Source organism: Ahaetulla prasina, chromosome 7 (assembly GCF_028640845.1).
Source record: "Ahaetulla prasina isolate Xishuangbanna chromosome 7, ASM2864084v1, whole genome shotgun sequence".
NCBI classification, from domain to species: Eukaryota; Metazoa; Chordata; class Lepidosauria; order Squamata; family Colubridae; genus Ahaetulla; species Ahaetulla prasina.
In genome coordinates, this window is record NC_080545.1 from 3468636 (window position 1) to 3488198 (window position 19563).

The window sequence follows — 19563 nt, forward strand, 5'->3', positions numbered from 1 at the left end:
ATTCCTAGAGACCCCACACACCCACTTTATGGTTTGTTTCTGTTGCTCCACTCTGGGAGGAGGTTTCGAAGTATTTCTAGCGGGAATTCCAGATTCTGCAATAGCTTTGTTCCCGTCTGGTAAACTCGCAAGATTCATTTCTCTCGCCATGTACAGGTATACATCTGAACTAGACTGTGTTGTTTCTCTGTGACATATAATATAGGTGAATATGTGCATAATCCCGTATTTATTTATTTATTTATTTATTTATTTATTTATTTATTTATTTATTTATTTATTCATTCATTCATTCATTCATTCTGTTATATTGGTTACCACCTTCAAAGCGCTCCATGGCTTAGGACCGGGCTACTTATGGGACCGTCTACTGCCATCTTCTATCTCCCAGCGTCCGGTGTGTTCCCACAGAGAGGGACTCCTCAGGGTGCCGTCAGCCAAACAATGTCGACTGGCGGCCCCTAGGGGGAGGGCCTTCTCTGTGGGGGCTCCTACCCTGTGGAACGAGCTTCCCCTTGGGTTTCGACAACTACCTGACCTTAGGACCTTTCGCCGGGAACTTAAAACCTATTTATTCATTTTAAATTCTAAATTTTAAATTTTAATTGAATTTTGATGGGTTTTAAATTTCTGTAATTTTTATGGGATGTAATGTTATTTTAAATCTTCTGGCAAATTTGAATCAGTTTTTTAAGGGTTGTTTTAATTATTGTGTATGTTTCTGTTTGTATTTTATTTGCCTGTTCACCACCCTGAGTCCTTCGGGAGAAGGGCAGTATACAAATTAAAACATTATTATTATTATTATTATTATTATTATTATTATTATTATTATTATTATTATTATTATTATTATTATTATTATTATTATTATTATTATTATTATTATTATTATTATTATTATTATTATTATTATTATTATTATTATTATTATTATTATTATTATTATGTACTGTATATTGGAGATAGTTAGCCTTTGAGAGCTGTATGCAATGAAATTTCACTTTAATGTATGCCAATTAGTGTACATTCAAAGTGACAATTAAGTTATTCTAGTCTATATGTGTCATGGGATAATGTCGTAAGATCCAAGCTGGGTCAGTCACTCGGACCAGAGAGTTACTCTTCTGAGCTTTTGGACTCATGCTGGAACCCATCCTCAGGAAAGTTCTCTCTACCGGAATATGTGCTTTGGGCTATTCTGTGAGTCATATTTATGTGATACCTTCCTATTGGATGAGTGGTGTGTTGATGGCCAGCAATTGGCTGTTGTTTCTTCTGCGGCCAAGCTCCTAAGTCTCTATAAGACTAAGCTGGTGGCAATTCAGCACCCCTGTTGACTGATGAGGGAGGGGCCTGTTTCCCAGGCTTCAATCACTTCCCTGGCTGTTTTTGTCCCTGCTCGGCCAACAATCTTAGTAGCTGTGAAATTGAATGTATGTCCTTGTTCATTGCGTGAGGCCATGAATGAGTTTGGGTCTTCTTGTAAAATGTACAATATTACTATATTGTACACAACGTACAATATTACTACAATGGAATATTACTATAATGTCAACATACCTCCATAACTATATTATAGTTGTTACTCTTGTTGGTATCGATCTGTGGTTTCTTACTGCCATCTTGGACTGGACTCAACATGCTGGAATCCTTTAATTTCAAGAAGGAGTCAAAAAGTAAAATGTAAAGCGGTTATTTGTGCTACGGTTATTAACTAGATCTGTATTTGCCTCTGAGGTTTGACTTTATATGTATTTGTGAACTGTTGTTAGCCAGCCGAAATTATTCTTTTATGGCCATATAAATTGTCTAAACAAAAAAAACATACATTGGAAGACTGAATGATAAGGGAGGGAGGGGAGGGGAGAGAAGAGGGGAGGGCAGAGGAGAGGAGAGAAAAAGAGAAGAGGAGAGGGAGGGAGGGAGGAAAGGAGAGGGAGGAGAGGGAGGGAGGGAGGAGAGAGAAGAGAAGAGAAGGAAAGGAGAGGGAGGGAGGGGAGGGGAAGGAAAGGGAGGAGAAGAGAGAAGAGAGAAGAGAAGAGAAGAGAAGAGAAGAGAAGAGAAGAGAAGAGAAGAGAAGAGAAGAGAAGAGAAGAGAAGAGAAGAGAAGAGAAGAGAATTTTTATTGGCCAAGTGTGATTGGACACACAAGGAATTTGTCTTGGTGCATATGCTCTCAGTGTACATAAAAGAAAAGATACCTTCATCAAGGTACAACATTTACAACACAAACGATGGTCAATATATCAATAAAAATCATAAGGATTGCCAGCAACAAAGTTACAGTCATACAGTTATAAGTGGAAAGAGATTGGTGATGGGAACTATGAGAAGATTAATAGTAGTGCAGATTTAGTAAATAGTTTGACAGTGTTGAGAAGAGAAGAGAAGAGAAGAGAAGAGAAGAGAAGAGAAGAGAAGAGAGAAGAGAAGAGAAGAGAAGAGAAGAGAAGAGAAGAGAAGAGAAGAGAAGAGAAGAGACCAAGTGTAATCAGACACATAAGGAATTTGTCTAGAATGATAGTTATAATAAACTGAAGAAGAAGAAGAAGAAGAAGAAGAAGAAGAAGAAGAAGAAGAAGAAGAAGAAGAAGAAGAAGAAGAAGAAGAAGAAGATGATGATGATGATAATAATAATAATAATAATAATAATAATAATAATAGGAAGAAGAAGAAGAAGAAGAAGAAGAAGAAGAAGAAGAAGAAGAAGAAGAAGAAGAAGAAGAAGAAGAAGAGGAGGAGGAGGAGGAGGAGGAGGAGGAGGAGGAGGAGGAGGAGGAGGAGGAGGAGGAGGAGGAGGAGGAGGAGGAGGAGGAGGAGGAGGAGGAGGAGGAGGAAGTAACAATGCTTGCAAAACTTTCAAAGCCTGGGAAAGTGAAAGCAGGAATGACTCACTTCGATTGGTTCATCACTTCCTTTTGTTTGACTTTCACCCAAGGTTCCGTTTTCATAATTACTGGTTTTTTGGACCCAAAGTTCTGATTTTTCTACGGTCAGTCTTAGTTGGTCAAGGTCCGTTTTAATCTGCTTGTAACTGTCCACATCTTGGTTAGACACCAGCAATTGGACCTGTACATATTCAGAATTCAACAAAAGCTCAATTGCGTCAAATGTAGACGGTTTACCCCAGCGTTCTATTTATCTGCTTGGGATGCAGTGTTTACCTGCTTAAACGCTTGCAGCACTTCTGCTCGCTGGCTGAAGTGTTTGAACAAGAGTTGCAGGGCTCCTGAGAGCAAAGGAGGGTAATCATGCATTATGAGATGTATCAGGACTCGCAAAAAGGTCCTTCCTCCTTCATCGTCCAGTTGCACGGCGTTCTTTTCCTTCCTGCAAAAAACACACAAAAAAAGAGAGAGAGAATCTCGTCACAGCAACGCTATTTAGAATCAAGATGACGTGAAGTGTTAATACCACTTTATAATGCCTTGGTAAGGCCACACTTGGAATCCGGCATTCAGTTTTGGTTGCCATGATATAAAAAAAGATGCTGAGACTCTGGAAAGAGTGCAGAGAAGAGCAACAAAGATGATTAGGGGACTGGAGGCTAAAACATATGAAGAATAGTTGCAGGAACTGGGTATGTTTAGTTTAATGAAAAGAAGGACTAGGGGAGACATGATAGCAGTCTTCCAATATCTCAGGGGTTGCCACAAAGAAGAGGGAGTCAAGCTATTCTCTAAAGCACCCAAGGGCAGGAGAAGAAGCAATGGGTGGAAACTAATCAAGGAGAGAAGCAACTTAGAACTAAGGAGGAATTTCCTGACAGTTAAAACAATCTTGCCTGCAGAATTTTATTTATTTTATTATTTATTTGTTTATATTTCTATACCGCCCTTCTCCCGAAGGACTCAGGGCGGTTTACAGCCATGTTAAAACAATTTTTACAAACACTAAAATAATTTAACATGAAATATTTAAATTTAGGCTGACTCCTTAAAACCCATTTAAAATTCCCAATTAAAACTATCAGGCCAGTCCTGCACGATGAAACAGCCATGTTTTCAGCCCGCGTCGGAAAGTCCGAAGTTGCGAATGCTCCAACACTGGAAGTTTTTAAGAAGAGGTTGGATAACCATTTGTCTGAAGTGGTGTAGGGTTTCCTGCTTAAGCAGGGGGTTGGACTACAAGACCTCCAAGGTCCCTTCTAATTCTGTTATTCTATTCTAGTCTAGATGGGACATTCTCAAGAGAAGGTTCATTCTGTCAGGTGGATCACTTGGGCTTCGCTTCAACGTTGAGGAGTTATCACCTGAGGAGATTCTTGGAGTGGATATGTCAAACTCGACCTCATTGAGGGCCGCATCAGGGTTGTGTTTGGCCCTGGGGCGCTGGGGTGGGTGTGGCCAGGGTAGACGTGGCCAGTTTGACATCATTAGTGTCAGGGGCATCTCTGGTGGCCCAAGTGAAAACAGGCTCCCAAACTCCATTTTCAACCGTCATGGCCTCCTGCCGCTTTCTGCCAGCTGCACGCAGCCCCCCCCCCCCGAGCTCCATTTTCACTGCCAGAGGGCAGCAGGAGGCTGTTGCAGCCACAACTTCTGGTGGCAAGCTGTTCCACTGGTTAATTGTCTTTGAACCTTTTCAGCTTGGTCTACTGCCCAAAACCGTACAAGATACCTTCACAACTGAAACTCTTAGCAGGAATCTGAACTGAAAACAAACCTTAGTCCATTGCTGGTTTTTAATGGATAATTGTAGATCTGAAAATACAGTGTATTGATACACTGTCCAGAGGAAATATATATTGTGGCCTGCCAGCTGCCAGCGGAGTTGGCGGCAGACTAGGACAATGAAGAGGTTGGGGAGGAACTTGGGCCAGTACCGGAGTCTGGGGACGGCTCAGATGGATGCTCTGCGTCAGACATAGAGATAGAGCGAGGGCCGCCCGACATTTCCCAGCCAGCAGAGAGGCAGCTGCCTTTGAAAGCTGAGATGAGTGAGGAGGAAGAACAGCTGGGGCCCGTTCCAGATGCACGTATGCGCAGAGCAGTTAGGAGGGGAGAACAACGGAGGACAAGGAGTCGACTCGGGAAGCAAAGCACACGTGGATGCTGAATGGCCCCTCCCTGGCTGGGGAATAAATAGAAGGAAAGGGGAGCAGTTGTCGTAGGAGACAACCGTTCGTATTTCTGAAGATTTTGCTCACGGTGTTTCATGCCACAGAGACTGCTTGCCAGAACTTAATTTGCAGTCTTTCGTCTGGGAGCTCCCGGCCTTGCAATTATATCTCAAGGAACTGACAAGATCTGTGGCTGCCAGCTGCCAGCGGAGTTGGCGGCAGACTAGGACAATGAAGAGGTTGGGGAGGAACTTGGGCCAGTACCGGAGTCTGGGGACGGCTCAGATGGATGCTCTGCGTCAGACATAGAGATAGAGCCGGGGCCGCCCGACATTTCCCAGCCAGCAGAGAGGCAGCTGCCTTTGAAAGCTGATATGAATGAGGAGGAAGAACAGCTGGGGCCCGTTCCAGATGCACGTATGCGCAGAGCTGTTAGGAGGGGAGAACAACGGAGGACAAGGAGTCGACTCGGGAAGCCAAGCACATATGGATGCTGAATGGCCCCTCCCTGGCTGGGGAATAAATAGAAGGAAAGGGGAGCGGTTGTCGTAGGAGACAACCGTTCGTATTTCTGAAGATTTTGCTCACGGTGTTTCATGCCACAGAGACTGCTTGCCAGAACTTAATTTGCAGTCTTTCGTCTGGGAGCTCCCGGCCTTGCAATTATATCTCAAGGAACTGACAAGATCTGTGGCTGCCATTAACTCTTTAAAGGACTATCGCCTTGACTTTTCGGTGGGTGAATGCCATTAATTCACAAGAGGTAAATAAAGAGGGGTTTTTTTCCGTGACCAGGATTCTGTTTCTTGCTTCTGCTAAGGCTGGGTCAGAACAATATAAAGGTTAATTAAAAGTATCGATTAGGCCTACGAGAGCAAAGACAGCGGAAAGCAGTTGGTCAAGCAAGACAGCGGGCCAAGGATATGGGCTCACCTGCCAGCAAACATGGTTTCTGCTTCTGCAGCAATTTCATCTATATCAGGAACAGCAGCTGCAATAGAAGACGGTGTACACTCAATACTACAAAATCCATCATCCTCCTTCCCTAGTTTTGTGCTAGAAAGAAGTGATCGGTGGCAACCGGTACGACACAGAAAAATTACAGCGATGTTGCTTAAATCAAGGGTCTCCAACCTTGACAACTTTAAGACTTGTGGACTTCAACTCCCAGAATTCCTCAGCCAGATGTATCTGGTTTTTTTTTTCTCTTACCCACCAAAGTGGAGAGATTGCAGAGGAAGGGATTATACGAGAGTAAGCAAAGCTGGCTAAGGAACTCTGGGAGTTGAAGTCCACAGGTCTTAAAGTTGCCAAGGTTGGAGTCCCCTGGCTTAAATCATTGTTTCCTTGGTTTATTCTGCGCTTACCTGAGGTGAGAGCTGGTGAGTCGGGTGGGGTCGTTGTGGAATTGTCAACGTTTTCATTGCTCTCCCCAAATTCCTTCTTGTAAATTGACAGCATGTAGGATATCCGGTAGTCAAGGCGAACGCTAAGAATAAACTGTATGACAGAGACAAACTTTTGAGACTCTTTTTTCAACAGGACGTAAAGATCATTTGTGTATATGAAGTCAAAGTTGCTACTATGGCATGAAATATATGTTTAATAATGGAACCAAGTCACCGATACAAGAGAACATCTGTAGCTCAGGGTCAGTGGTGAAATCCAATTTTTTTTACTACCGGTTCGGTGGGTGTGGCTTGGTAGGCATGGCAGGAGAAGGATACTGCACAATCTCCATTCCCACCCCACTCCAGGGGAAGGATATTGCAAAATCCCCATTCCCTCCCCACATCTGGGGGAAGGATATTACAAAATCTCCATTCCCTCCCCACTTCAGAGGGAAGGATATTGCAAATTCTCCATTCCCACCCAACTCCGGGGTGGGGGAAGGATATTGCAAAATCTCCATTCTCACCCCACTCTGGAGCCAGACAGAGGTGGTATTTGCCGGTTCTCTGAACTACTCAAAATTTCCGCTACCGGTTCTCCAGAACCTGTCAGAACCTGCTGGATTTCACCCCTGCTCAGGGTTGAATTGTGAGATCTCTGATCTGAGAATTGATGCTCTCTGAGCTCGGTTGGCTTTTTTGGCAAACGTTTCATTACCCAGCTAGGTAACAAGATCACACTCCCAGCAACACTGACAAGGCAAGCCATTAGTATATAAACAGAGGACAAACCGCACTCCCTTCTAGCGCTGATGATGTTACCTAAATGGTTCATGAAATGCCTGCAAGAAAACAAGGACCCCCCAACGTATTTGTCATTTCAAAACTCAACCCTGTTCAATCCTTCATCCTTGAAGGTTTGAAAAACAGTCATTATTCCCAGCACTAATAACCAAAATGGAGTTAAGTCAAATCGTCTGTTGGGTAGCTAAAAAAACTGGGCATAGGAATTCTGATTTTCATTCAAATTGGTATCTGGAGAAGGCCCCCTCTCCTACATCTTCATAGATGTTGCTTGGGGTATGTATGTTTGCAAGATTGTATGTTTGTATGTAATTCTTTGTATGTTTGTGTGTATGCACTGAGAGCTTATGCACTGGAGACAGATTCCTTGTTGTCCAATCATACTTGGACAATAAAGAATTCTATTCTCTTCTTCTCCCTCCCTCCCTCCCTCCCTCCCTCCCTCCCTCCCTCCCTCCCTCCCTCCCTTTCCTTCTTTCTTTCCTTCCTCTCCTTCTTTCTTTCTTTCCTTCTTTCCTCCCTCCCCCTCCCTCTCTCCTTCCTTCGTTCCTTCTTTCCTTCGTTCCTTCTTTCCTCCCTCCCCCTATCCTTCCTTCCTTCCTTCCTTCCTTCCTTCCTTCCTCCTCTCCTCCTCCCTCCCTCCCTCCTCCCTCCCACCTCCCCTCCCCTCCCCTGTCCCTGAATTGGGACAGAAAACATTTAACTTTTGCCAAGTGGCTTTTTTGCACAATACCACAGTAATGAAGCACCAAGTATTTCAGGCAAAATGAAAAGTGTTTATTGAGGGGCACAAAGGTACAAACACAGAGTGGTGGGGTGGCTTAGAGGTGGAGCTCTCGCCTCACAATCAGGAGGCTGTGAGTTCGATCCTAGGTAGAGGCAGATATTTCTCTCTCTGGGCACCCTGAGAATATTGTCTGCTGAATATAAACTCCGCATTGGCGACAGGAAGGGCATCTGGCCATTAAATGCTCTGCTGGCTCCATTCAGATGCCCAGACACCACCCAGCAATGGATTATGAGGTCATTAAATGATGATGAAAAGGCAGGAGTAAAATGCTCCCAATTCTGACTGGGTCTTGTGATCTGGTAGCGATTGTGGCCAGTAGTTATCCGGGTGTCATTACTTCCTGGTTTTAACCAGGATGTTATGTATTAACAGTTGTGCCTTTAAATATTTGAGCGGGAAATCAGCACGTTGCTGATTGGACGAAGCCTCCAGCAGAACTGTATAAAAGGAGAGGTTTTTCCCCCAGCCTGTTGCTGGGTTCACCCTATATTAAAGAGCTGTTGTCACTACCCTGGTCTCCAGCCTCGTTACTTCCCGAACTTAACATTGGCGACGAGGGTGGGATCTCGAGGCTAAGGGGAACCAGAACCGAGCTGAAGCACGCTAGTTCCGAACCCAGCAAACTCAGGGCAGAAACGCGGAAATGGCAAACACGCCGCCCGCACCGTACAACCCGGGCAAGGAGAAATGGGGAACATATGACCCGTTTGAAAGCTTTCTAGAAGCCAACGAACTACAGGGATCCTGATACCCGCAAACGGGCTTACTTCCTAAGCCATTGCGGGCCGGAGGTAATCGAGATTGCGGAAGCCCTGGCAGAGCCAACGCCGATACAATCGGCATCGTGGCCGACTCTGCAGACTTTGCTGAAAAACCATTTCGCACCGACGCCGCCCAAATACGTGCAGCGGTTTGAATTGGAGAACGAGACAGATGGAGGCGAGTCCATCGGTGACTACATGGCCGCTAAGAAGAGCGCCCAAGGACTGCGGATACCGAGACTTAGACGAGGTGCTACTCGAGCAACTCATCCGAGGGGTCAAGGACATCCGCCACGGCGACGACTGCTAGCCAGGACCAACCTGACCCTAGCCACCGCTCTGGACGAAGCCAGACCACACGAAATGTCTACTAAAGCAGCAGAGACCCTGCAAAAGCCTCTTCAATCCAAGGCGAAGCGCAAAGCCAACGCCAGTACACCAGGAGGAGATTCAGTCCGAATCCGAAGGTGAGGCGAGGATGAGGAAGGGTCTGCCGGACCGAGAAACGCGACACTGAGGACCGTGACGAGCGGAAGCTGCGGAGGGCAGCATCAGCGCCAACGCTGCAGGTTTAAAGATGCAACATGCCGGCGGTGTGGGAAGAAAGGACACTTAGCTCAGGTTTGCAGAGCGCCCAACCTTCCGCCGAAAATTCAAATCGGCCAATCAAAACGCTGAACCGGAAAGGCGGCCCGCGATTGGTTCAAACAAGAAAGGCGAAGTCTAACCAAACGACTGTCATTATAGGCGCGCCTCAACCAAAGTGGAAAAGAAGATTTTCACAAAGCCCAAGATCGAGGGAGTACGGTGCAGGCTTGAAGTAGACACGGATCAGCGATCACCATCATGTCCTGGGACACTCTGGCAAAGTCGCTGCCGTCCGTCGCGGCGCCATCTGCAAGCACAGCGGCTACGAGTGCCACGACTACCAGGGAATCGCATCCCTGTTCGAGGGACCACCTCCGTCCGAGTCGAGTACGGCCCTCACAAAAGACCCTGCCCATCACGATCGCCGAGGAACTCTGCCCAGTCTGTTGGGACTAGACTGGTTTCGTGCCCTGGGCATGGGAGTGACTGGCATCTACAGAAGTGACTGCAATTTGAAAGACATTCTCTTTAACGAGTTCAAGATGTCTTCAAGGACTGCCTGGGCAAGTACAAGGGGACCCCTATTTCCTTCAACTTAGACCCCAGGTAGCCCCATTAGGCTTAAGGCGAGGAGAGTCCTTTGCCCTAAAACCAAAATTGATAAGGAGCTGGACAAGCTCATAAATCAGGGGTTTTGGTGCCAGTCGATCACGCAAAGTGGGAGACGCCAATCGTCACCCCATCAAATCGGACGGGTCAATTAGAATTTGCGCTGACTACAAGGCGACGCTTAACAAAGCCTTACAGAAAAGCTGCACCGGTTCCCGTAGTGCAACATTTATTGCACTCTTGGGGCAAGGGCAAGTCTTTGCAAAGTTAGACTTGGCCCAAGCCTACCAACAACTGCCAGTAGACGCCCGCACAGCCGAAGCCCAAACGACAGACGCACAGGGGGGCATTCAAGTGCACCCGATTGCAATTTGGGGTTAGTGTGGCACCAGGGCTGTTCCAAAACCTGATGGAACGACTACTGCAAGGGCTCCCAGGGGTAGTTCCCTACTTCGATGATGTCCTAATTTCAGGGGAAAACATGGAGGAATTGGGGAGCGTTAAGAAAGGTCTTGAGCATTTTCCGACAGCCGGATTAAAAGTCAAGACAAATAAATGTCAGATAGGGGTCGAATCGGTCGATTTCTTGGGCTACCGGATAGACAAGAAAGGAATTCACCCTACTGAGAGCAAGGTTAAGGCAATTAGGAAGGCTCCAGCGCCCAAAAACAAAGCAGAGCTGCAGGCATTCCTGGGATTGGTTAATTTTACGCGGTCTTTTAAAGAACAAAGCAACTGCTATGGAACCGCTGCATAGGCTCTTAGGGAAAAATACCGTTTGCTCTTGGGGAAAGTCAGAAAATAGGGCTTCTGAAGCAGTAAAGAACCTGCTCTCAAGTGATAGCCTGCTCATCCAATATCACGACTCACTACCCCTAGTGCTGCTTTGCGATCGTCCCCTTATGGGGTGGGGCTGTACTCAGCCATAGACTTCCAAACGGCACAGAAGCCCCTATAGCGTTCTACTCTAGAACGATGTCCTCCCCAGAGAGGAACTACAGCCAATTAGACAAAGAAGCAATAGCCATTGTATCAGGGGTCAAAAAATTCCATGAGTATGTCTTTGGGCGGAATTTTGAAATCGTGACTGACCACAGACCGTTATTGGGACTACTGGCTGGCGACGCCAACACCTGTGGCACTTTCGCCACGCTTGACTCGATGGACTATATTTTAGCCGCTTACTCATACAAGCTGCAGCATCGACCGGGAAAAGAAGTGGGGCATGCAGACGCTTTGAGCCGATGCCCACTGCCAGGGCGATCAAGACCCCACCCGGGACACCCATCCTCCTTATTGACTCGTTGGACTCTGGCCCAGTCACATCAAAGGAAGTGGCTCGGCATCATACCGACATTGTGTTAAGGACTGTACTCGGTTGGGTACAGAGAGGGTGGCCGCTGCGCCCGGGCTTAACGGTTCAAAGAATTTGTTAAGAAACGTGATGAGCTCTCGGCTCAAGGGGGGTGCCTGTTATGGGGTGATCGTGTAATAATTCCTGTTAAGTTAAGGGGCAAGGTATTGGACCTCCTCCACGAGGGTCACCCAGGCATCGTAAGGATGAAGGGGTTAGCTAGAAGCTATGTATGGTGGCCACTCATGGACGCAGAGATTGCTGAGAGGGTAGGGAAATGCCAAGCTTGCCAAGAGTCCAGACCGCTACCCCCAACAGCCCCAGTCAGAGAATGGGAAAAGCCCCAAGGGCCTTGGTCAAGAATCCACATTGACTTTGCTGGCCCCTTTCACGGCCAAACGTTCCTAGTGGTGGTGGACGCATTTTCCAAATGGTTAGAGATCATACTTATGAAGTCCACCACAGCCGAAGCCCAAACGACAGACGCACAGGGGGGCATTCAAGTGCACCCGATTGCAATTTGGGGTTAGTGTGGCACCAGGGCTGTTCCAAAACCTGATGGAACGACTACTGCAAGGGCTCCCAGGGGTAGTTCCCTACTTCGATGATGTCCTAATTTCAGGGGAAAACATGGAGGAATTGGGGAGCGTTAAGAAAGGTCTTGAGCATTTTCCGACCAGCCGGATTAAAAGTCAAGACAAATAAATGTCAGATAGGGGTCGAATCGGTCGATTTCTTGGGCTACCGGATAGACAAGAAAGGAATTCACCCTACTGAGAGCAAGGTTAAGGCAATTAGGAAGGCTCCAGCGCCCAAAAACAAAGCAGAGCTGCAGGCATTCCTGGGATTGGTTAACTTTACGCGGTCTTTTAAAGAACAAAGCAACTGCTATGGAACCGCTGCATAGGCTCTTAGGGAAAAATACTGTTTGGTCTTGGGGAAAGTCAGAAAATAGGGCTTTTGAAGCAGTAAAGAACCTGCTCTCAAGTGATAGCCTGCTCATCCAATATCACGACTCACTACCCCTAGTGCTGGTTTGCGATGCGTCACCTTATGGGGTGGGGGCTGTACTCAGCCATAGACTTCCAAACGGCACAGAAGCCCCTATAGCGTTCTACTCTAGAACGATGTCCTCCCCAGAGAGGAACTACAGCCAATTAGACAAAGAAGCATTAGCCATTGTATCAGGGGTCAAAAAATTCCATGAGTATGTCTTTGGGCGGAATTTTGAAATCGTGACTGACCACAGACCGATATTTGGACTACTGGCTGGCGACGCCAACACCTGTGGCACTGTCGCCACGTTTGACTCGATGGACTATATTTTTAGCCGCTTACTCATACAAGCTGCAGCATCGACCGGGAAAAGAAGTGGGGCATGCAGACGCTTTGAGCCGATGCCCACTGCCGGGGGCGACCGAAGATCCCACTCCGGGGACACCCATCCTCCTTATTGACTCGTTGGACTCTGGCCCAGTCACATCAAAGGAAGTGGCTCGGGCATCATACCGGGACATTGTGTTAAGGACTGTACTCGGTTGGGTACAGAGAGGGTGTCAGCGCGGGCTAACGGTTCAAAGAATTTGTTAAGAAACGTGATGAGCTCTCGGCTCAAGGGGGGTGCCTGTTATGGGGTGATCGTGTAATAATTCCTGTTAAGTTAAGGGGCAAGGTATTGGACCTCCTCCACGAGGGTCACCCAGGCATCGTGAGGATGAAGGGGTTAGCTAGGAGCTATGTATGGTGGCCACTCATGGACGCAGAGATTGCTGAGAGGGTAGGGAAATGCCAAGCTTGCCAAGAGTCCAGACCGCTACCTCCAACAGCCCCAGTCAGAGAATGGGAAAAGCCCCAAGGGCCTTGGTCAAGAATCCACATTGACTTTGCTGGCCCCTTTCACGGCCAAACGTTCCTAGTGGTGGTGGACGCATTTTCCAAATGGTTAGAGATCATACTTATGAAGTCCACCACAGCCGAAACAGTAATCGCAACCCTGCGCCACCTATTCGCAACTCACGGGTTGCCGGACACTCTGGTGTCCGACAATGGGCCCCAATTCACGGCAGCCCAGTTTGAAGAGTACCTGGCAGAGGAAGGCATCCGACATGCCCTCTCTGCACCTTTCCACCCTGCGTCGAATGGCCTTGCAGAGCGTTCCGTCCGGAGCGCTAAGGAGGCATTGTCCAGGCTCAAGCCAGGTGACTGGCAAACAAAAATAGACTTTTTCCTAGCCGTCCAGCATAGAACCCCAAGCACAGCCACTGGGAAAAGCCCAGCCGAATTGCTAATGGGACGGAAACTCCGGTGCCCACTTGACCGTTTGAACCCCCATTACACACCCGAGGGTTACAAGGGGGAGATAGAAAAAACAAGGGAAATGAGCATAGGCGACCGGGTGTGGGCCCGAAACTATGGGGACGGCCCTAGTTGGCTCGCAGGACAAGTAACAAGAGTAACAGGGCCAAAATCGTATGTGGTAGAGCTACCAGACAACCGAATGTGGCGGCGCCACATAGACCAGTTAAGGAAACGAATAACTGACCAAACCGAACCAACAGAGACAGGAAATGACCAATACCACTTTGAATCCACAGCTGACAATGACCCGGGGGAGGCGCAAGACTTAGCTGAGGTCCCAGAGTTCCAGCGACGCCATCAGGTCCCCGAGGGAAACAGCAAGGAAAATCCCAAAATTAATCCAAAGCCGGATGGCCAAGAAAAAGAGTCGGCCAATAATCCAGAGCCCGATGGCCCAGAGAAAGAGCTGGGAGGAGAAAACAGCCCCTCCGACCAGCTCAAAACCTCACCAGAACTGAACCGCGCAGGTCAGAAAGAACTAGGAGACGCCCAGGTTATTTGCGTGACTACGTCGAAAAATAACATGTAAATAAATATGTAAATAAGACCAAGTGTTTTCTGGGAGGGGAGGAGTGTTATGTATTAACAGTTGTGCCTTTAAATATTTGAGCGGGAAATCAGCACGTTGCTGATTGGACGAAGCCTCCAGCAGAACTGTATAAAAGGAGAGGTTTTTCCCCCAGCCTGTGGCTGGGTTCACCCTATATTAAAGAGCTGTTGTCACTACCCTGGTCTCCAGCCTCGTTACTTCCCGAACGTAACACAGGAAGTAATGTGTTTTTTACTCTCTGTGCATACGAAGGTTTGCGCACATGAAGCGAACGCATGGCGTGTGCACTTACGAACTGGTAAGGAAGGTAAGTAGATTTCACTTCTGTGACAAGGGTACAGACATAAATGATACACATATACAAGCTTCTGCACCGGAGACAAATTCCTTGTGTGTCCAAGCACACTTTGCCAATAAAGAATCCTATTCTATTCTGTTCTGCTCCATTCCGTTCTATTCTATGCCTTTCATTTCATCATCTGCCCCATATTAGCTCCCGAAAATCTCTCTAACTCACAAGGGAGGAGAAGGCAGAAAGGAGAATACAAAACTTGTTTTTCCTTTTTTTGTTCGACTGAGGGCAAAAATGACCGAAGTAAGTGAAGTGAGCTATATTTTTTAGTCCAGGGGTCTCCCACCTTGTCAACTTTAAGACTTGTGGACTTCAACTCCCAGAGTTCCTTCAATCCTGGGAGTTGAAGTCCACAATTCTTAAAGTTGACAAGGTGGGAGACCCCTGTTTTAGTCCTTTTCTCAGAAAGTAAGTAATAGGACAAGATTGTTACCTGTAAAATCTCGATAATTTTTAACTTGGTATCCATCACAGTGACATCCTCGCTCTCCAAAAGGCTGGCTTGCTTGCTTCGGTGGACAATTGGGGGGATATCAGGTGAAGAGGCAGGAAAGATAGAACCTCTGCTGAGGACCATTTGAGTCATCATCTCACCCACACCATGAATGGTTCTCATGACATTGTTTCCTGGAAATGAGAAAGACAACAAGGGCAACTCTTGACGGGCAATAAGAGAAGCTGAGAAGAAGACTCTAGAAAGAGTGCAGAGAAGAGCAACAAAGAGGATTAGGGGACTGGCGGCTAAAACATATGAAGAAAGGTTGCAGGAACTGGGCTTGTCTAGTTTAATGAAAAGAAGGACCAGGGGAGACATGATAGCAGTTTTCCAATATCTCAGGGGTTGCCACAAAGAAGAGGGAGTCAAGCTATTCTCCAAAGCACCTGAGGGTAGAACAAGAAGCAATGGGTGGAAACTAATCAAGGAGAGAAGCAACTTAGAACTAAGGAGGAATTTCCTGACAGTTAAAACAATTAATCAGTGGAACGACTTGCCTCCAGAAGTTGTGAGTGATCCAACACTGGAAGTTTTTAAGAAGATGTTGGATAACCATTTGTCTAAACTGGTGTAGGGTTTCCTGCTTAAGCAGGGGGTTGGACTAGAAGACCTCCAAGGTCCCTTCCAACTCTGCTATTCTGTTATCTAGTAACAAGTATATTAACATAATAAAATAGTATGTGGCTTATTTAACTAGTTATTGGTATATTATTATTTGATTCACTCTTCTAAAATTTGCTGGTCATTGACTGAATAAATATAAATATAATGGCGATGCCAAAGGGTATCAATTCTCAGCGGAGACTCATTCATAAAGCTTTCACACAGCGTCAGAGTTTTCTTCTGAAGGACCGGCTGTGTAAGGAAATCTTATTTTGGACACCAGTAAATAAACTGAACACCGAGCCTTTAACAACTTCGCAACTCCGATGAAATAGGTCAAAGTGAATATGATTGTCTTACTAATCCATCCTGTAAGAATAATACGAAAAAGACATTAAAGAGAAGCGCTCAGCAGTTAAGAAGAAATTAAATTAAGGGGGAATTAAATCTTTTCTATTTAAACATTGCAATCTATGCGACACTGAATTAATGCAGTTGGGAAGAGTTTTAACGTTTAGCAGTCACCGTTGAATGACACAAACTCTAATCTAGATCAATCAAGAAGAGCGAAAAGTCATACGCTTTCCAGTTTTAGATAAGATGTTTAAAAATTTAGCAGAGGAAGGCACTTATATGTCAAATTAACAGGGAACAGGTGTTGGAAAAATCTACTACAGTGAAATAGAAATTGCAATTATGGTGATTATAGGATGGTGGCTTTTTTTTCCATCGCCTTCGTTCCCTCCCAAAAAACCTCAAAATGTTTGCAGAACAAGAATTACCCAAGTGCTAAAAATGCTATTCAGCAACTGAAAAATAAAGAGAATTTTTCTTCCACTCTGTCAAGGACCTTGGAGTACACATCTCTAATGATCTAAGTGCCAGAGCCCAATGCAACAACATTGCCAAAATGGGATTAAGAGTTGTTAACCTAATCTTGCGTAGTTGCTTCTCTGGTAATTTTGTACTACTAACTAGGGCATACAAAACATTTGCCAGACCAATTCTTGAATACAGCTCATCTGTCTGGAACCCGCACTGCATATCAGACATTAATACAATCGAATGAGTCCAGAGATATTTCACGAGAAGAGTCCTCCACTCCTCCGCTCGCAACAAAATCCCTTATGCCATCAGACTCCAAATTTTGGGCTTAGACAACTTAGAACTACGTTGCTTTCGTTATGACCTAATCACTGATCATTTTAGCTTTGCAACTGGACATGGATGTTCTGTCTCCTTCCCCACTTCAGACCCACGAGCTGGCCTTCAGCCAGTGGATTCACGGCTTTTATCAGTCCTGGCAGAGAAATCGCAGCTGCCTGCCAAAGTTCAAACAAATGACTCACGTAGCAAGACTTTCAGCTCTTTTTGAAACGGATCAGCTAAACTTTGCTTCCCGTGGAGTGAGAGCAGTCCCAAAGCTCCTTATGTATCCTGTGGGATGGGGCTCCTGCCCCACCCTTCCTTTTGATGACGCCGCCTCTCTAATCTTCTGAAGCGCGGGTTAAGCCAAGCTTGGTTATTATTATTATCAGCTGGGTCTGAAGGCGTAGCCTGGGGAAAGGCCTCATTACGTCCTCCGACTGGCCTGGTTCTGGCTCCTGGAGCCGAGCCAAAGGAATCGGTGCTTCCGAGGTAAGCCTTACCGGCCCTTCCCCCTCACTCTTGGAGTCACTTTCGGGCATGGGGCCAGGTTCGGGGGCTGGAGTCACAACAATGGAGCTTTCCCCCATGATCATGACATGGCATTTCTCCAGATCCAAACATATATGAAAATGGATTGTATAACAGAAATACACACACACACACACCCCTAAGAGTATTCGGTGGATGCTGTTTACCCTCCCGCCTTACCTCCGTCCTGAAATTTGCTTAATCTTTCAAAGTAGGATGACAAGGGCACTTGTACAATATCGAGGATAGCCAATAGCGTTCTGGTCAGCCTGAGGAGTTCACTGAAACTATAAAAACCAAAGTATATGAGATTGCGAGCCAGGTGCACCACCTAAGAAATAAAAAAACAAAAAAACAAAGAACAGAATATTTTTTTTAAAAAAGCAAGAAAGAGAATCCCGACACAATGCTTACGATGAATGGACCGACATAGTTATGCTCAAGAATTTAATGCAGAATATAGGTAGTCCTTGGCATACGACCCTAACGGAGCCCCAAATTTCTGTTGCTAAGCGAGATAGTGAGGTTCCTCCCAGTGGGGAAATCTGAACCGGTTTGCCACTGGTTCGCTGGCCGCGCATGCGCGGTGCGTGTGAAACGCATGCTGTGAGCACACGCATAGACAGTACGCACCAAATGCACACTATGCATGGAAGAAGGAGGTTTAACAAGGTAAGTAGAACAGCTGGGGGGGAGGAAACAGCTGTGCTGCGTGATTTAGATTCACGAGGATTCACTGCTTTCTAGAAATTTTAAATCGCGCGGCATAGCTGATTGTCGGAAATACCGGTTCTGAGGAACTGGTAACTTTTTTTTAACTACCGGTTCGTCTGAACCGGTAATTTTTATCACTACCCGTTCGCCTGAACCGGTGTGAACCGGTAGCATTTCACTACTGGTTTCTGCCCATTTTATGACTTTTCTCGCCACAGTTAAATGAATCACTGCAGGTGCCTAGTTAGCAACGTGGTTGTTAAGTGAAATCTGGCTTCCCCATGAACTTTTTCAAGGTCGCCAAGGGGATCATTTGACTCTGTAGATGCCATAAATATAAGCCAGTTGCCAAAATTTTGATCACATGACCATGGGTTTAAGACATTTTCTCCCAACTATAGTCATCCAGATACCATCAAGTTAAGTCAGAACCTCAACTATAACAGCATGACAGAGTTGGAAGGGACCTTGGAGGTCTTCTAGTCCAACCCCCTGCCCCAGCAGGAGACCCTCTACCATTCCAGACAAATGGCTGTCCAGTCTCTTCTTAAAAACCTCCAGTGTTGGCATACGTACAACATCTGGTGGCAGGCCGTTCCACTGGTTTGTTGCCTGCACAAACTGGCTCCAGAAGACCGCTGTGCTATTACAGGAATCTTTCTGGCTTGTTTTTTTTTTTTTTTTGGACTTTGTAGTCCCTTCCCCAAACATCCAACATTCCTCATAACTGTCCATCTCAGCATTAAAAGAGACAAATCTGAGTTTTATCAGTTTTGCTTATGTGGGGCAGATAATGACTGTTTTAAGCAGAGAAATGAAAATGTCTCTTTTTTCCTCCAGCAACCTCCTCCTTCCATTTTTCTCAAATTTTGCTCAAAACCAACAGATTAACAGAGTTGGAAGGGACTTTGGAGGTCATCTAGTCCAACCCCGACCCCACCCAAGCAGTAGACCCTGCACCATTTCTGACAAATGGCAGTCCAAGCAGCTGCCAAAAAAGCCAACACAGTTCTGGGCTGCATAAACAGAGGGATAGAATCATGATCACATGAAGTGTTAATATCACTTTATAAGGCCTTGGTAAGGCCACACTTGGAATATTGCATCCAGTTTTGGTCGCCACGATGTAAAAAAGATGCTGAGGCTCTAGAAAGAGCGCAGAGAAGAGCAACAAAGATAATTAGGGGACTGGAGGCTAAAACATATGAAGAACGGTTGCAGGAACTGGGTATGTCTAGTTTAATGAAAAGAAGGACTAGGGGAGACATGATAGCAGTGTTCCAATATCTCTCAGGTTGCCACAAAGAAGAGGGAGTCGGGCTGTTCTCCAAAGCACCTGAAGAAGCAATGGGTGGAAACTAATCAAGGAGAGATGCAACTTAGAACTAAGGAGAAATTTCCTGATAGTGAGGACAATTAATCAGTGGAACAACTTGCCTCCGGAAGTTGTG

At 46.1% G+C, this 19563-nt stretch overlaps 1 protein-coding gene across 5 annotated transcripts in view; it reads right to left on the reverse strand.

Annotated features, from left to right (window-relative positions):
- Nucleotides 1-19563, reverse strand: part of ITPR2 (inositol 1,4,5-trisphosphate receptor type 2) — a 134030-nt gene that overhangs the window by 81006 nt on the left and 33461 nt on the right. For all 5 annotated transcript variants that reach the window (XM_058189724.1, XM_058189723.1, XM_058189721.1 and 2 more), the window contains 7 exons: nt 17579-17729; nt 15056-15249; nt 6433-6565; nt 5999-6056; nt 3168-3333; nt 2899-3072; nt 1564-1653 (listed from right to left, as the gene is read on the reverse strand). In XM_058189724.1, the coding sequence (XP_058045707.1) occupies nt 1564-1653; nt 2899-3072; nt 3168-3333; nt 5999-6056; nt 6433-6565; nt 15056-15249; nt 17579-17729 (966 nt within the window). The remainder of the gene's footprint in view (nt 1-1563; nt 1654-2898; nt 3073-3167; nt 3334-5998; nt 6057-6432; nt 6566-15055; nt 15250-17578; nt 17730-19563) is intronic.